Genomic DNA, 20,393 nt, shown 5'->3' on the forward strand with positions numbered 1-20,393 from the left:
ATTTTCTACTACACCATAATCCCCCAGAGATCAGCCCTACAATAATGTTTGCTATATATATAAATTGCATGGATGAAGGTGAAGAATGTTATATGAATTTTTGGCAGATGACATAAAACTACTAAAGAAAGTAAGTACAGAAAAAGACTGTGAATCACTACAGAGAGACCTGGACAAAGTCTGGGAATGGAGCCAAAAGTGGGAAGTGAACTTCAACATCAAGAAATGCAGTATAATGGAGTTTGGAAAAAGTAAAAATAGATTATCAGGACAATATAAAATGGGTGCAAAGGAAGTAAAAAAGTTAGGTTGGAAAAGGACCTAGGAGTAATTATTAACAAAGACATGTCACCAGACAAGCATATTAACATAATAGTTGGAGAAACCTACAATTTACTAAGATCAATAAAGGTGGACTTTAACCACTTCGATGAGGTAATGGTAAAGAAAATATTAGTCACACTGATAAGACCAAGATTGGAGTATGCTACAACACTATGGACACCTAGTACAAAAAAGAATATAAAGAAATTAGAAAAATCCAAAGAGCAATGACAAAGATCCAACACTTTCAAAATTGATATACGAACAAAGATTGTCCAAACTGGGACTACCAACCCTGGAACAAAGAAGAGGAAGAGGAGACCTACTGACCATTTACAGAATCATGAAAGATATGGAAGTCCTTGACAGAGAAGATTTATGAAAGTGGGATAAAAGAAAAAAAAGAGGACATGAAACTCAAAATTGGATGAGGCAACAGTGTGCACAAAAACCATATAAGAATTTAAGAACAAATTAGATGCTGAAAGATACAAAGAAGGGTCACTACGATCATACCTCCCTTCCCGTATGATACAATTAGGTAAATACAGTACAGACGCTCCTCTACTTACATTAATTCGTTTTACGTTTTTTCGATTTTACGTTTGAACTGACTGTAAAAAAAAAAAAAGTAAAAAAAATTTTTTGAGTGAATTTTTTAGTTTACCACGCTCTCCGTAGTTCAAACGATACTTGCGCACGATACTGCGTCCATTGTTTACATTGCGCAGACGACAAACTGAAAATGCCTTGCCTCCTCCTCCCCCTCCTCCTCCACCATCTCAATTTATGTTGCTTGAATTTAATCTGTTTGAAATTAATGTTATTATTTTACAATGTTATGTGTTTAATGATTTAGGGGTGTTTTATAAGATACGGTAATAGAATTTACCGATGTATAGTACAGTAACAACTTACGTTCATTTTCAACTTACGTTCGGCCGTTCGGAACGTAACTAAAACGTAAGTTGAGGAGTGTCCGTACACCTCTTTCTCTTCATTCTGCAATCTTTGAAAAATCGAAGAGAATGGTGTATGATTAGTTTCTACTTGGGAGTGGATGATGTGTTGCATGACAGAGAGTAATGGATTGACTGGATACTTAGAGTTGTGAAAAAAAAATTGATTAAGTGCCACACAAAAGATTGGCATCAAAATTGGAAAACATAGGAGGCCTCAGAGGGAACACAATGCAGTGGGTAAAAGAGACTTATTAAGAGGTAAACACATACGATTAGTAGTGAGAGGTGAAGAGTCAGGCTGGAGAAAAATTACTAGTTAAGTACCACAGGGTTCAGTTTTGGCACTTGTAATGTTACTAATTTATATATATATATATATATATATATATATATATATGTATTTACCTAGTTGTATATATATATATATATATATATATATATATGTATTTACCTAGTTGTAAATACATATATATATATATATATATGTATATGTATGTGTGTATACACATGCACATGCTATAAAAAGGATATTATAGACAAATGCAAGGATCAACCTAAACTCTTTTACAGATATGTAGATGATAAATTAAAAGACAAACACAAAATTGTAAAACTGCATGAAAAAGATAAAGAATATATAGATGACATAGAAATGGCTGAAGTTATAATCAGACATTTCAGGACTTTTTTACAATTGAGAAGTCACAAATTTGGGAAGATGGACAACGAGAAAGATCCCTATAATGAAAAAAATGAAGGTAACACAGAAAGAAATAAGAGACCAAATAAAAAACCTAGATGTTAGGAAATCACATGGAACAGATGGAATTTCAAATTGGATACTGAAAGAATGTATAGATGAACTAACAAACAAATTATACAAGATAATAGACTTCCCACTCAAAGAAGGAAAGGTACTGCAAGATTGGAAAGATGCAAACATCGTACCAATATATAAAGGAGGAAACAAAGAAGATCCTACAAACTTCAGACCGGTATTCCTTACAAGCACAGTAGCAAAAATATGTGAAATGGTTATCAGGAGTAAATGGATCAAACACTTGGAAGAGAATAAAATGTCAAATCCTTAACAATTTGGCTTTAGAGGTGGAAGATCATGTACCACAAACTTAATATATTTTTACTCAAGATTAATAGAGATAATGCAAGAAAGAGATTGCTGGGTAGATTGTGCTTTCTTGGACTCGCAGAAGGCTTTTGACAAAATACCACATGAAAAGCTAATAAGAAAAATTGAAATAATAGGAGGAATACAAGGTAAGCTACTGGAATTGATGAAAGATTTCTTAAGTGTGAGAAAAATGAGAGTAGTACTTAGAGACAAAAACTCGAATTGGGAAGATGTGATGAGTGGCATCCCGCAAGAAATGATAAGTGGAGTCCCACAAGGTTCTTTACTAGCTCCGATAATGATTGCCATATATATAAATGACATGAATGAAGGTGTGGAATGCTATATAAACTTCTTTGCAGATGATACAAAACTGCTAAAGAAAATAAGTATAGAGAAACACTGAATCACTTCAGAGAGATCTGGACAAAGTCTGGAAATGGAGCCAAAAGTGGGAAGTGAACTTCGACATCAAGAAATGCAGTACTGAATAATGGAGTTTGGAAGAAGTAAGAATAGAATATTAGGGCAATATAAGGTTGGCACAAAAAAGGTAAAAAAGTAAGCTTGGAAAAGGACCTAGGAGTAATTATTAACAAAGACATGTCACCAGGCAAGCATATAAACAAGATAGTTGGAGAAACTTACAATTTACTAAGAACAATAAAGGTGGCCTTTAACTACATGGATGAGGAAATGGTAAAGAAAATATTAGTCACGCTTATAAGATCAAGATTGGAGTATCCTGCGACACTATGGACACCTAACACAAAAAAGAATATAAAGAAATTAGAAACAATCCAAAGAGCAATGACAAAGATGGCATCAACACTGTCTAAATTGACATACGACCAAAGATTGTCCAAACTGGGACTACCAACCCTGGAACAAAGAAGAGAAAAAGGAGATCTACTGGCCATTTACAGAATCATGAAAGGTATGAAAGTCCTTGATAGAGAAGATTTATTAAACTAGGACAGTAGAAAAACAAGAGGATATGAAAAGAAACTCAAAAAGGGTAGTAATAGAAGAGATCTGAAAAAGAATAGTTTTCCACATAGAGTGATAGATGTCTGGAACAAATTGGATGAAAAAATAGTATGTGCAAAAACAATACAAGAATTTAAGGACAAACTAGATGCTGAGAGATACAAAGATGGGTCACTATGAGCATAGCTCCCTTCCTCTGTACTACAACTAGGTACAACTAGGTAAATACAAACACTCACACACAGAAGAAAAACAAGAGGACACAAGAAGAAACTTAAGAAGGACAGTTACAGAAGAGATCTGGAAAAGAATAGCTTCCTACATAGAGTGATAGGTATCTGGAATAAACTGAATGAGGAAAAAGTGAGTGCTAAAACTATACATGACTTTAAGAATAAACTGGATGCAGAAAGATACCAATGCAGGTCACTATGAGCATAGCTCTCTTCCCATAAAATACAACTAGGTAAATACAGCTTGGTAAATAAACACACACATTTTTCCACACAGAGTGATTGATGTTTGGAACATATTGGACAAAACAATAGTGTGTGCAAACACCATACAAGAATTTAAGAACAAACTAGATATTGTGAGATACAAAGATGGGTCACTACGATCATAGCTCCCCTTCCTGTATAATACAACTAGGTAAATACACACACACACACAAAAGTGGGAAGTGAACTTAAATATTAAGAAATGTAGTGTAATGGAATTTTGAAAAATTAAAAAAAGAATTTCAGGACAATATAAAATCGGTGCAAAGTAAAGAAAGTTGGTTCCAAAAAGAATGTAGGAGTAATTATCACCAAAGACATGTCCCCAGATAAACAAAATAGTCAGAGAAACCTACAATTTACTAAGATAGATGAAAGTGGCTTTTAATTACTAGGATGAGGTAATAGTAAAAAAAATATTAGTCACACTGATAAGACCAAGATTGGAGTATGCCATGACACTATGGACACCCATTACAAAAAAGAATATAAGGAAAATAGAAAGAATCCAAAGAGCAGTGACAAAGATGGCCCCTACACTTTCAAAATTGACATACAAGCAAAGATTGTCCAAACTGGAACTACCAACCCTGGAACAAAGAAGAGAGAGAAGCGATCTATTGGCCATTTACAGAATCATGAAGGGCATGGATGTCCTTGACAGAGAAGACTTATTAAAGTGGAATAGAAGAAAAACAAAGGAGACATGAAAAGAAATTCAAAAAGGAGTTATAGAAGAGATCTGAAAAAAAAAAAAAAAAATCAGTTTTCCATACAGAGTGGTGGATGTCTGGAACAAACTGGACAAAACAATAGTGTGTACAAACACTATACATGAATTTAATAACAAACTAGATGTGAGATACAAAGGCAGGTCACTACGAGCATAGCTCCCCTTCCCGTATAATACAACTAGGTAAATACAAAGACAGGACACTACAAGCATAGCTTCCCTTCCTGTAGAATACAACTAGGTAAATACAACTAGGTGAATACATACCATGAGCATAGCTCCCCTTCCTGTAAGATACAACTAGGTAAATACACACACACATACATACATAAGAGAACATGAATAGAAACTTAAAAAGGATAGTTATAGAAAATATCTGAAAAGGAATAGTTTCCCACACAGAGTGGTAGATATCTGGAACAAATTTGATGAAGCAACAGTGTGTGCAAAAACTATACAAGAACTTAAGAACAAACTAGATGTTGAAAGATACAAAGACGGGTCACTACAAGCATAGCTCGCTTCCTGTATAATACAACTAGGTAAATATGCACACACACACACACACACACTCATACATGCACATACACACACATATTTAGTCACAGAAAAACTACTATTGTTTAACTCAATTGATTTGTGAATTTATTTAATTTCCCAGGTGAAATTCCTGATGGCGGAGGTGTGGAGGAAGATAGCTCATCATCTGACGATGAGGACGAGGGTTCCCTTGGGTCAGGGGACACAGGTCGGCCACCACCTACTGTAAGCATCAGTTTTACAAAAAAGAATAGGCCCTCTTTTTATATATATATATATATATATATATATATATATATATATATATATATATATATATATATATATATATATATATATATATATATATAAACATGTATGAGCATATAAATCAATAGAATTTATTAATTTTCATCCATATACTTTTGCAAGGAAATTAAGATTATCAAAGCACCATCATTTGCCTGATAAACTTAATATACTTCAACATTAGATGACATTATTTCACTTGAGTGGACTTTTCCTGAGCATGGTCACCATAACAATATGGACACTATTCAGGTTGGTGCCCAGTCATTATGTGAATAATTTTGTCATACATTTGCTATAACAAAATCTTGGCAATGCACTGTGACATTGAAAAGTGTGATCTCTTCAGTGCCTAACACATAACTACAGTGTGAGCCATTTGTTTATAATTGTCACAATGTGACTTTATTCAGCCAAAGAATCCCCCCTTCCACATTCAAAGTGTTAACTCTATTTTAACCAATGGACACTGCTCACCTTGTGAACATGGTGGGTTAATGTGTAAAATTAATTATGACTTGTGCTCTACTTAATGAGTTGACAAGGTTGACTCAGGAGTATAAATGTGTGTCTTGTTAGAGCAAATAATTTGAAGCATGCCTCTTTGTTCCAGGGGTAAGTGGAACTAAAGTTCTGAGTATATTTTGGATTTAGTTAACCCAATGACAGTCTGTATATGTTTAGGCTAACACCAGGTAATTTTATTTAATTGGAAGAGTACATTTAGACATTGGGATATTATTCAATCAAGATGCTATTTTGTCCCAAATCTTCATCCAGATATATATAAGTTGTTTTCAGTTGGCCAAAATAGAACCTGTGTAGCACATCAACAGGTGTAAGGAGTAAATATTTTGAATACATGAATATGTGACTGGTTAGTATTTTGGTTTCATAGTGTTTTCTCATCGTAATAGATGGTAATAGTTCCATCCAGGAGTCAGGTTGTTGTTTGGGGGAAAGATACAGGTAAAGAAGGCATTACTGGAGAAATAATCTTTTTCAAGTACTTGTGGGATCAGTACTCATTTATTTTTGCATGAAAGTAGTGGTTAGATACTTCTTACCATATCCAAAATTAAAATCTTAAGCATATTTTATAACAGTAGGCTAGACTTCATACAATATATTTATACAATTTTTCCCAAAAATCAATAATATTTGTAAATTTTCGTTTGTCTCAGTAGGTGTTTTTTTGTAGAATCCATTTCTGCCTTTAGCGCATACAGTCAACTCTCAATTAATGCGAGGGTTACATTCCTGGAGACATCATGTTCATAAAAATTGTGTTAGTTAAAAATATTTTTCACATAGGAAATAATGGTAAGGGGGGGGTTAGGTTCCTGATTTTGTTACTCTGAACTTGAACAAACACATTATTAATACATTTGTAGGTTACAAAAACACACATTCTTTGTATTTATTTGTAGTACACAGTTATTTATTCTATGTGTGCACTCGTCACCAGCCGCTCTCGTCACCAGCCACTCTCAGCCTCACTCGCCTCTTCCTCCGACTCCCGGGCACTCGTAGAACAGAAAATGAGAGTTTACAATCTCTAACTAAATTATTCATTTTTCTGTAACAATTTTTCAAGCTTTTATGACTTATAACCATGGTCCATACATTTAAAAATTAGTTTACCATTAATCGTGGGCTGGTGACATTGTTTACTTTTTTGTTTTGGTGTAGGAAAGAAAACAAGAGTCTACAATCTCTAACTAAATTATTCATTTCTCAGTAACAAATTTTCAAGCTTTTGTGACTTATAATCATGGTCCATATACTTAAAAATTAATTTACCATTAATTGTAGGTTGGTGACACCATTTTCTTTTTTGTTTTGGTGTAGAACAGAAAACAAGAGTTTACAATCTCTTAACTAAATTACTCATTTCTTTGTAACAATTTTTCAAGCTTTTATGACTTATAATCACAGTCCATACATTTAAAAATTAGTTTACCTTTAATTTTTGGGATGGTGACACTGTTCTTTTTTTTTTTTTTGGTGTAGAACAGAAAACGAGAGTTTACAATCTCTAACTAAATTATTCATTTCTCTGTAAGTTGTACACAGACACTTCCACCCACAGTGTGGGCTAGCTTCAGACTGAGATCAAAACAGAGTGCGGGAGACTGACCGCGTAGAGGCCCTCTCTCTAAGTGCTCTTACCGCCAAATTCAAATCGTGTTAAATTGAAATTGTTGTGCTATTAAAAAAAAAAATCCTTAAAAATTATCTCATGTTAAATTGAAAATGCATTAGTTAAACACATGTTAATTGAGAGTTGACTGTATATCATATCAAAACTACATAAGCTTTGAAGTGATACATTCCCTACCAGTATTAACTTAATGATATTAGTTTTATTATATTGTGGAAACCAGAAGTAGTGTTGCAAGACAGCACATCCACAGCAAAGCCCCTTCATCAAATCAGCAACCCCCCTCTCTGTTCCCTTTTGCAGAAAAATAGAAAATAGGGAGAAATCCCTTTGGGCTGCATCAAATTATTTTTCATACATACTCCCTCACCACCCCCATTCCAACTCCCACCCACTCCCCCCTCATGCATCACAGCATCATCCATACACAACCATTCTCCATTCACCCCTATCTTCTGTCTTCTCCCATCCTTCCTGAACAGAAATCTCCTTTTTTCCCAATGCCCCTTTTACTCCATCCATCCATCTCATCCTTGGTCACCCCCTCATGTTCACTCCTACCTCTGCCTTCCACGTCTCTTTTACTAATCTTTTTTTCACTCATTCTTTCCATGTGTCCAAACCATCCCAATACTGTTTCATCAACCCTATCTCCAAACTCCCTTTCCACCCCCCTTCTCCTCCTCACCACCTTGTTTCTCACTTTATCCAGCCTAGTAACCCCTATCATATTTCTCAGGCACCTCATCTCAAACACATTCAAACTTCTCTCTTCCTCGTGTATGTTCCATGTTTCTGCCCCATACAGTACTGTTGACACAATCACTCCTTCATACAATCTCCTCTTAGCATCTAATACCAAATGTCTATTTCTCATTACATTTTTTAATCCCCCAAGGCATTTACTTGCTTCTCTCAACCTACATTCTACCTCCACCTCCACTCCCTTTCCTACCACATTTGCACCCAAGTATCAAAAACTATCCATTTCCTCCAGTCTCTCTCCCGTAATACTCATTTCCAATCTGATACCACTTTCTCCCCTTGTACATCTCATCACCTTTTACCCACATCTTCAACTTCCTTCTTTCACACACCTTCCCAAACTCATGGTGTAGTGGACAGGTGAAGAAAAAGGAGAAGGGGAGACATTATTGAGGAAAATGGAAGAAAATGAGGAAGGGGACGAACAGGCCCTGGATGTCAGAAGGGGTGTCAGCAAAAGGTGTGCAGATGACACAGATGAGGTCGAACAGGTGAGGAGAGGTATTAAAAGTAGAAATATAGATAATAGCAGCTCAATGGAATGAGGAGATAATTAATTCTATGGATTTAATGAGGGAGGAGATGACAACCCAACCTCCCCAAACTAGTAACTCCAGAGGAGAAACTAAAAAAAATAAATGAAGCATGGGAGGTTAGGTTTAACCAACTAACACTAGTTACACAAAGAGTTGATAAACAGGAAGAACTAAAGAAGGAGAAACAAAACCTAACTAAAGAAATAGAAGAATTAAAAAGACAGTTACCCACTTCCATACGGTGATGCCTACATAGGCGTCATGAGGAGCAAGTGGGTACGCGATGATGCTGATGTCGGCGTCTTGATTATATTTATTGTAGTCGTACCTACGTAACCTCCATTCTCTCTAAACTGGCTTCATCATATTTTCTATGGTTATCAAAATTCATGGGTAAAAGAGAACGAACGATTGAGCACTGACTTTATTTTTTATAATGCGATTATTATGACGCAACATCACACGTTGGGCAGCTAATGCTGCCAGACATGCGATGTGCCCCGGAGTGAAGAGGTTAAAAGAAGTAAAAGATGAGAATGAGGAATTAAAGAGGAATAATAAATAGAATAAAGAGTCCATAGCAAAAGAGGTAAGTGGTTGGAAAAAAGTCCAAGAGAATAACAACATTGAATTTAGAGATATAGTGAAACAACAGATGAAAGAACAAACTAAGGACACAGTTATTAAAGTGATGAGAGAGAAGGAAAATATAGTAAGAGACTTAGCATATAAAAAGAAATGTATTATTATATTAGGGATGGAAGAGAAGCATAATCCAAATAAGACTACAAGAGTAAAGGAGGAGAAAGAAAAAGTAAACAAGGTATTAAAATAGTTCAAGATGAACAAGAAATAGGGAAAGAAATTGAAGAAATATATAGATTGAGAAAATACAATATAGACAAAACCAGACCAATTAAGGTTAAATTCAGGTCACAAATGACATCAGAGAATGTCTTATCAAAAACAGGGAAACTAGCAAAAAGTGATCAGTATAAACAAGTATGGATATAAAGAGAGATTAATAAAGAGGAAAGAGAGGAAGAGAAAAAAAGAATAAAAGCTAAGGAAAAAACGAGAACAGAACACAAAGAGAAATTCTATTGGAGAGTAGTGGATATGAAAAAGAGGAAATGGTTCATAGTAGAGAAAAATGGAAGGGAAACAGAAAACAGGATGGAGGTATCAGAAAATTAAAAGTGTCTTTCATAAGTATAGATAGCTTAATAACAGGCTTGAATGAACTAAATGATTACCTAAAAGAAAAAGAACCAGACATAATGGGAATTGTAGAGACAAAATTGAAAGGTCCATTACCTCCTTACAGTGTAGGACATGGCACTTATAATTATTGGATTAGAAACAGAGAAGTAAAACAAGGGGGTGGAGTTATGTTCCTAAGAAGGATATAAATGTGAGGAATGTTACATATGGAAAGAATAGAGTGGAGATTATTATGATGGAAATAGAAGACAGGGACAAGAAGAGCAGGAAGTTTGTGGTAAATTATGTGCCTCCTAGAATGGCTTCATGGGAAGAGAGAACACAAAAATATGTTAGAAGACACAAGGGTAACACAAGATAAGATAATGGAAGATGGAGGAAGAATAGTTATAATGGGTGACTTTAATTGTAAAGAAGTCTGCTGGGAAGAGATGACAGTGAAAGGTGGAGATGACGTATGGGGAAATGTACTACTTGACATGATTAATAACATATAATGACACAATAGATACAAGAGAATACTAAGTATAGAAAGGAGGAAGAATCATCAAGACTGGACCTCATAATCACATCAGAACCTGAAATAGTGGACAAGATCGAATATAAGACACCACTAAATAAAAGTGACCCCATATTAGTTGAACTGGAACTAAATGAGGAAAAATACATGGGAAGAAACAAACAGTATAGAAAGGGAAGATTGATCTATGGAATTTTTTTTTTTTATACAATAAGAATTTTTTTTAAAAAGCAGATTGGAAAAGGATACACAAGGAGGAAACAACAATAAAAGAGAAATGTAAAAATTTGACAACAATTTATAAAGGAGTGGAAAAGTATGTTCCAAGAAAAAAAACATGAAAAGGATATGTAAAATGTTGGTACAACAAAAGATGTAGTGAGTTAAAAGGCAAAACAGATAAAGCTTGGATAAAATGGAAGACTAAAGACCTGAAAAACCGAAAATATATACTGGTTATAGAAATCAATATGTACAAGTGCTCAAAGAAGAAAAGAGAACATACAAAAAGGATGTTATAGAAGAATGTAAAGATCAACCAAAACTATTTTATAGATTTGTAAATGACAAACTGAAAAACAAGAATTAGTGAAACTATGACTAAGAGGAGTTGAATACACAGAGGAAATAGAAATGGCAGAAATTATGAACAAGCATTTTAAATCAATGTTTACAATGGAAAACATACAACTTAGAGATGTCAAATGGGAGAAAGTACCCCCTATGAAAGAGATAGAAGTAACAAGGAAAGAAATAATGAATCATTTGAGTAATCTCGATGTTAGAAAATTACATAGTCCAGATGAAATGGCAAACAGGATTTTGAGAGAATGCAGGAATGAACTAACAGACAAAATACATAGTCTAATAAGCAGTTCATTGAAAGAAGGAAAAGTTCCAGAAGATTGGAAAAGAGCAAATATAGTACCAATATTTAAAGGGGGAAACAAGGAAGACCCTACTAACTATAGACCAGTCTCTCTTACAAGTACGATAGCTAAAATTTGTGAAAGAATGATCAAAGTTAGATGGGTAAGGCATTTGGAAAAAAACAATGTACTAAATCCAAGGCAATTCGGATTTAGACAAGGAAGATCATGTGTCACAAACATGATGTGTTTCTATTCAAGACTAATGGATATAATACAAGAAAGAGATGTATGGGCTGATTGTGCATTTCTAGACCTGAAAAAAAGCTTTTGATAAAGTGCCACATAAGAAATTGCTAAAGAAATTAGAAATTGCATGAGGAATACAGGGCAAACTACTGAAGTGGATGGAAGACTTCTTGCATGAAAGAAAAATGAGAGTGGTGATAAGAGACAAACATTCTAATTGGGATGAGGTGATTAGTGGAGTTCCACAAGGAGCAGTTTTGGCTCCCATAATATTTGCTATATATATTAATGATATGGATAAAGAAATTGAAAGTTATATGAGCTTCTCTGCAGACCATGCAAAACTGTGGAAAAAAGTGAACACTGTAGAAGATTGTGAGTCGCTGCAGAGTGATCTCAATAAAGTATGGGAATGGAGTAGGAAGTGGGAGATGGAATTCAATATTAAGAAGTGTAGTATAATGGAATTTGGGAGAAGCAAAAAAAGAATAGTGGGGTCATATAAATTGGGAGAGGAAGAAATTAAAAAAGTAGAAAATGAGAAGGACCCAGGAGTCATTATAAATAATATGTCCCCTGGGAAAAATATAAACAAGATTTTTGGAGAAATTTATCATTTGATAAAAACAATCAAAGTGGCATTTACATACCTGGACAAAGAAATGGTGAAGAAAATACTAGTCACTTCGATAAGACCAAAATTGGAGTATGCAGTGACTATGTGGTCACCAAGTACAAAAAAAAATCTATAACAAAACTCGAAAGAATACAAAGAATAATTACAAAATTAGCACCAACACTCTCAGAACTATCATATGAGGAGAGACTGGCAAAACTTGAGTTACAGACATTAGATCAAAGAAGAGAGAGAGGAGACTTGAAAACTATAGAATCATGAAAGGCATAGAAACTACTGATAGAGAGGATCTAATAAAATGGGATAGTAGAGATACAAGAGGACACGGAAAGAAAATAAAAAAGACAGTTATAGAAGAGACCTGAAAAAGAACAGCTTTCCCCACAGGGTAATAGAAATTTGGAACAAGTTAGATGAGAATGTGGTGTGTGCAAAAACGATACATGAATTTAAAAACAGTCTAGTCAAAACAGCCAAAACAGGATATGAAGACAGGACACCACGAGCATAGCTCCCCTTCCCGTAAAATAGAACTAGGTAAATACAACTAAGAAAATACAATCAAACTCCTCTCTTCCTCATGTATTTTCCATGTTTCTGCTCCATACAAGACTGTTGGCACAATCATTCTTTCATACAATCTTACCATCCAATACCAAATATCTATTTTGCATTACATTTTTTAATCCCCCCAAGGCATTTACTTGCTTCTCTCAATCTACATTCTACCTCCACCTCCACTCCTTTTCCTGCCACAATATGCACTCAAGTATAAAAACTATCCATTTTCTCCAGTCTCTTTCCCTTAATACTCATTTCCAGTCTGATGCCACTTTCTCCCCTTTGTACATCTCATCACCTTACTTTACCCACATTTATCTTCAACTTCCTTCTTTCACACACCTTCCCAAACTCTGTCACTAACTTCCTTAATCCCTCCTGTGATTCCACTACAAGTGCAGTGTCGTCAGCAAAAAAGAACTGGCTTATCTCCCATTTTTCTCCATTTTCTTTAACCATCTCCATTTACCTCTTACACCACCCCATCCATGTATAAATTGAACAGCCAAAACAACGTAGCACATCCTCCTCTTTTTCTGATTCTAACACAGTCTCTACTACTCTCATAAAAACTCTTGACTGCTCTTAACAGCTTTCCTCCCATCCCATATATCTGTAATACCTTGCACAGTGTCTTCCTGTCTACCCTGTCATAAGCCTTTTCCAGATCCATAAAAGCCCAAAAAACATCCTTACCTATTCCTAAAGCTTTCTCACATATTTGTCTTACCACAAAAATCTGATCCACAGAACCCCAACCTGTCCTAAACCCACACTGTTCCTCACCAATTACTCCCTTTGTTCCTCTCGTAATCCTCTCAATCAGAACCCTCCCATAAGCCTCCCCAACTACACAACAAACTGATCCCTCTGAAAGTACTACACTCACACTTGTCCCCTTTTCCCTTGTAAAGTGGAACTATAGAGGCACTCCTCCCATTCTCTGGCACTTACCCTCTCATAAATGCTCATTAAATAACCTCACCAGCCAGTCCACCATCACTGTACCTCATTTTTTAGACATACTGTATGACACCCATCCAACCCAAGTGCCTTACCTGCTCTCATCATCATAAAACCACTGGTTTCACCTCATCTTTCCTTATTTCTCCTCCATTTTCCTCACTCATCACTATAATTTTTTAGTGCTTCCCACTGCAACTATCTTTCCCTCCCTATCCTTCTTCACATTTAGCAACTCTATAAAATACTCTCCCCATCTTCCTCTTACTGCCTTCTCTTCCATTATCATCTCTCTATCTGCACCTTTTACATTTTCTTCTCTACTTGATTTGCCTACTCTTCCTCTCTTAATTATTTTTCAAAACATCTGCTCTCCTCTTTGCCTCCTTTATCTTATGCTTTACTTCTCTTTTCTTTCCTTTGTACCTCTCATATGATTTCCTCATCCTATTTTGTAACCAATATGTGAAAGCTCACTTCTTCTCTTTTACAACCTTCTTTGCTTTCTCATCCCACCACTCACTACCCTTCCTTCTATTTCCTCCTGTCCTCCTTGTTCCACACACCATCTTTCCACACCTTGTGACTCCCTCCTTGAACCATCCATATTCCTCCTCCACTCCTAGTTCTAATCTATCCTTCACTCCCTCCCACTCCTCTCTCAGCTACTTGTATTCCCTCTCCTTTTCTTTCTCATTCAAGCAATTTATTTTAACCACCTACCTACCTTCTGTCCTATTCCTCTTTCTCCATCAGTTCTCCACTCTCAACTTACCTTCCACCAAAAAATTATCTGATATTCCCCCCAGTCTCTCCCTTTAGAACATGTACGTCCTTAAATATTCCTACTATTCTCCTGGTACCACTATATAGTCCATTAGCATTCTATCTACCACCCTTCCATCCACCACCCTCTCCCATGTGTACTTATGCTTGATTTTCTTCCTAAACACTGTATTTGCTATCATCAGATCTCTAGACACATCTCCACCGCCAACTCCCCACTATGATTTTTTCTTGGAACTCCTAACTTCCCAACCACTCTGTCTATTGGTTCCTTTCCTACCCTAGTATTAAGGTCTCCTAATACCATTACATTGACATTTTTCCCTAAATCCTCTATGCACTCATTTAAATCTGTCCAAAAAACCTCCCAGTTTCACCCTTATCTACATTAACCTTGAAGAAACCTTCCACTCCACCACAAGTTTACCTATCTCTTCACTTGCTAGTACAGCCACCCCTTCTCTCCCTCATCCTCTCTTCACTCCTGACACCCTCGCAACTAAACTCCTAAGCTCAATCTCGCCACTCTTTCAACTTAGTTTCATTCAATGCCAACACATCCATCTTTCTTCTCACAAACATACTGCCTATCTCTTCCCTTTTACTCTCATCTGTACCACATTCACGCACATTAAAAGACCCAAACCTTAGGGTACTGGTTGGAAAACTCCTCCCAGACCCTCTTATGCCTTTACTTTTTTTAGGAATGTCCCCTTTGGGGCTACAGGGAGAAAGATGCCTAGTCCTATCCCTGTCCTGTTTTTGTCACCTTTTATGACAAGTGGAAAGACTTGGTGGCAGTATTTTTTTCACCCACCACAGTATTCTTTCCCTCCACCACAGGGTTCAGGGAAATAAGAAAATGAATATTCAGAGAAGTGTTACAGGACAGTAACAAGAGTGGGGAGGGCAACATAACAGAGGGACAGTTGCAGTATAATAAAGTACAGTATCATCATTTCTCTATGGATAGAGATTTACTCTACCACAGACAGAATATGTGACTCTGGTCCGTAGGGGCGCCCCATATAGACCCTAGAGCATCAGTTGCATGCTACTGAACAGCTTTTAACCCCACAATGACCTGCAGCCAATATCCCAGACAGAGATATTGGATATATATATATATATATACTGTATATATATATACATATATATATACATATATATATATATATATATATATATATATATATATATACATATATATTATATATAAATATATACATATACATTATATATATAAACATATATATATATATATATATATATATATGCATACATATATATGTATATATATGCATACATATATATATTCTTTGTATAAATGGAACTCCATCAACTGTTGATGGTGGAGTTCCATATGCACAGCCATGATCAGACTGAAGAAGCACCAGGAGGTGTGAAAATGCATTTTGGCTTTCGACTATGCCTCTTTCTATCTCATGGCATACGGTGAATTACTTGGACTCTTGCCTATGGAAGGCAAAGTCGCCTTACAAAGGAAAGAGAAGGACAAAAAGCTTTGTCACAATAAGCTTGCCATTTCATTCAATGATATGTATACATATATATATATACATATATATATATAAATATATATATATATATATATATATATATATTATATTTATATATATATATATACATATATATATATATGTATATTTATATATATATATATATATATATATATATATATATATATATATATATACATATAAATACATATATATATATATATATATATATATATATACATATATACAGGTAAACGTCGACTTACGATGGCATTAGGTTTCGATAGAGCCATCGTAAGACGATTTCATCGTAAGTCGATCCCCAATTTGTGTATCACTGTACCTAGCCTACCTGTATATTAACCACCAGAGATACTGAATATAGCCTATTAAACATGTACAGTAGTTTATTTAATTATTTTTATCCTTTTTACCATATTCAAACACTATAATATGTATTTTCAGTACGGGACTTAAATCTCGCGGGCAGCAGCCAATGCCAGCCGTACGACGTGACGTAATAATACTCGCATCATAAAATATAGTCACCGCTTATATCGATCGTTCTCTCTTTCACCCGCGAATTTTGAAAACCACAGAGAATGGGATTCAAGGCACATTTGAGAGAATGTAAAAACACAGGGGCGACTACAATAAATATAATCAAGATGCCGATATGGTAAGGTCGCGATTCCACTCGCTCCCCTTGACGCCTACGTGTGCGGCACCGTATGGAAGGGGTTAAATTATCATATCGTCGTCGTCGTCATCGTAAAGTCGAACAATCGTAAGTCGCGGCCATCGTAAGTCGACGTTTACCTGTATATATATATATGTATATACATAGATATACAGTATATATATATGTATATATGTATGTATATATATATATATATATATATATATATACATATATAGACCTCCACATTTGTGAGCAGCCATACTCCAATGTGGCACCTCAGTTACCTGCCAAACATAGTTGAATGAAGGTGTTTACTGTCTGACTATCACATTGACAATGAGTAGATCAGCAAATCTGTATCAAATTTATGGTGAACTTGAACATTCATCAGTGGAAACTATTTAGATGATTAAGAAAGCATTCCAAGATGACTCAATGACTGAAAAATAGATAAAGATGTGGTACAGATTCTTCAAAGAAGGCTGAGAATCCATTGAAAATTATCCACATTCTAGAAGGCCGTCAACAAGCAGAACACCCGAAAATGTTGAACAGGTGAAGACTGCAATCAGTGAAAATAGGCTATTGACTGTCCAATAATTAGAAGATGATATTGGTATCCAGTGGACAAATATTTCACAGATTTTGATGGAAGATCTTGGCATGACTCATGTAAAGGCAAAATGCATCACACATCTCCTGACATGTGAGCAGAAGGAATTTCATGCTAGAAATTCACAGGATTTGCTTCAAGCAACTACAAATGATCCAAATTTTCTGAAACAAGTAATAACTAGAGATGAGTCATGGGTCTATGGCTATGACCCAGAAACAAGAGCTACTCATTCAATCATTGTCAATGTGACAGTCAAACAGTACATACCTTCACTCAACTATGGCAGGTAACTGAGGTGTCACATGGGAGTATGACCACTCACACATGCACAGTAGGGTCTTCTCTCAGTGTACGCCAAGTTCTATCAGGATTGTATGACCAATTCTGCAAGTATTCATAATGGTTAGATACTTTCTGGGCAGACCTCATATTGGGTGGTTTTGGTGCTTCTTCTAGCAGACCCAGTAACTTTTTCCCTGACAAGTTCTTGTGAAGAAGCCCCAAAACCACCCAATATGCAGGGACTTCCAAAAACCCACAAGTCAAACATCCTGATGAGACCCATCACCTCTGGTATCAGGAGTGCCCTGCATAGACTGGCCAAATGCCTAGCCAAACCACTATCACAGAGGCCAGGGTCAATAAGTAATGCCCATTTAAAAAAACTGGTGATCTGATCACAAGGTTAAAAAATGTGGATCTTTCAGAAAAAGTGATGGCTAATTATGATGTAAATGCGCTCTTTATGAATGTCGAGGTAGAAAAGGCATTGGAAGCAGCAAAGAAGGTGGTAGATAGTTTGAATGAGGATGATTTACAAGTGGGGAAAAGTAATTACTTAAAATTAATGTCTCTGTGTGTGAAGAGTCCTTTCTTGTTCAATGGGGAAGAATACAGACAACACCGAGGACTTGCAATGAGTAGTCCCCTCAGTGCGGTTCTGACCTCATTGTATATGGAAGTTTTAGAGACAGATTATTTCATAAGGATAATGGGTAAAAACATGTTTTGGCTGAGGTATGTGGATGATCTCCTTGTCGTCACTCCAAAAGAGGTCCAATTAGATGACAAGTTGAGTAGATTGAATCATGTTGAACAGAACATCCAGTTTACTATTGAACACGAGATGGATAACAAACTAGCTTTCTTGGATATGGTGATTTGGAGGAGAGGTAGTAAGGTGTCATTCTCAGTCTACAGTTAAAGCACCAATAAAGACAACATGATTCATTTCTACTCAGCACATAGTAACAAAATAAAAAACGGAGTGGTTATAGGTTTTTTCTTAAGGGTGTACCGTATTTGCAGTGAAGAGTTTTTAGAGGATGAAATTAAATATACAAAGTGTTCATGAAACTCAGATACCCAGAAGGACTACTGCACAGATTGAGAAAGAAAGCAATGGTAATAATGAGAAGGAAGAAGGACAACTGGTCCGGAGAAGGCAGAGCTGGGATTTTGTCCAACCCCAACTCGAAGTACACGGAGGAATTGGGACATGTTCTCACAAAAGCAGGTGTGAGCATTGCTTTTTCCATGGGTACGAAATTAGGAGAAGTTGTCAGGAGCAAGAATGAAGATAACACAGAAAAAGGTATAGAGAAAGGCTTGGTCTACAATATACCATGTGGTGGTTGCCTGTTAGGTTATTATGGAGAGACAGGAAGATCAGTAGAGCTACGGACAAAGTGCAGCATGTTAAACATAGGGCTACACAGTCCCAAAAATAGATATAGCTTAGATAACATGTTTTTAGAGAAAACTATGTAGTTTTTAAAAATTATAGTACAGACGTATGCTCATCAATGATAGTATTGAAGTTAAAAAATGATGCATTTATAAAATTCCTTGCAAAACGTGTAATCAATTTTACATAGGTCAAACTGCCAAACCCTTAAACATTAGAATTGAACAACATAAGAAAAATGTTAGGGATGGCAATAACTCCAGTGGAATCTTCAAGCATATTGAATTGAATAATCATCCTGTTGATTGGGGTAATGCCCATGCAATCTATTATACTAACAACATAATAGTAAGAAACTTAATAGAGTGTAGTTTGATCCATACCACCAGTGATCAAAATACCAACTTACACAAGGGCTTATATAAACTTGACAATTTTATCTGTCAAGAAATAAGCAAAAGAATAACAGGTAAAATGTAACCCTGCGAGTGTGACCTAATGTCGCCCCTCCCTCATTAGTGGACACATTGACCCTTGTGACCTGACCTACCGCCTTTCAGGGGGTAAATATCCTCTACCCTTATGCAAACTGTCCTTGTTCCTTTTTCATGTATATATAATCTATGTATTTCTATTAAAATATGTACTTTTTGCTCTGAAGATGTAATATACGAAAGCGCTCTGCTTCGTTAGTTTCTTTTTCCAAGTGGTCTACTTTGCATATATATATATATATATATATATATATATATATATATATATATATATATATATATATTTATATTTATACACACAATTATATATATATATGCACTCATTTATATCTACCCAAAAAGCCTCCCTTTCCTCTACGCTCTTCTCACTACCAAGCCCATACGCACTTACAAAAACCCACATATCCTTTTCCCAGCTTCACCTTCATCTGCATCAACCTTGATGAAACCTCCTTCCACTCCACTACACGCTTACTTATCTCTTCACCATTCATGAGTTTAAAAACAAACTAGACACTGCAAGATACAAAGGCGGGACAACACGAGCATAGCTCCCCTTCCCGCAAAATACAACTAGGTAAATACAACTAGGTAGGTAAATATATATATATATATATATATATACACACACATATATTTATACTATATATA

General features: G+C 35.6%; 1 protein-coding gene across 5 annotated transcripts in view; it reads left to right on the forward strand.

Annotated features, from left to right (window-relative positions):
- Plc21C (Phospholipase C at 21C) overlaps positions 1 to 20,393 on the forward strand; it is a 952,170-nt gene that overhangs the window by 767,232 nt on the left and 164,545 nt on the right. For all 5 annotated transcript variants that reach the window (XM_076198141.1, XM_076198143.1, XM_076198142.1 and 2 more), the window contains one exon: positions 5,303 to 5,406. In XM_076198141.1, coding sequence (XP_076054256.1) covers positions 5,303 to 5,406 — 104 coding nt within the window. The remainder of the gene's footprint in view (positions 1 to 5,302; positions 5,407 to 20,393) is intronic.

The sequence above is a fragment of the Oratosquilla oratoria genome, chromosome 14 (assembly GCF_046742065.1).
Source record: "Oratosquilla oratoria isolate Oo_2021 chromosome 14, ASM4674206v1, whole genome shotgun sequence".
In the NCBI taxonomy this organism is placed as follows: Eukaryota; Metazoa; Arthropoda; class Malacostraca; order Stomatopoda; family Squillidae; genus Oratosquilla; species Oratosquilla oratoria.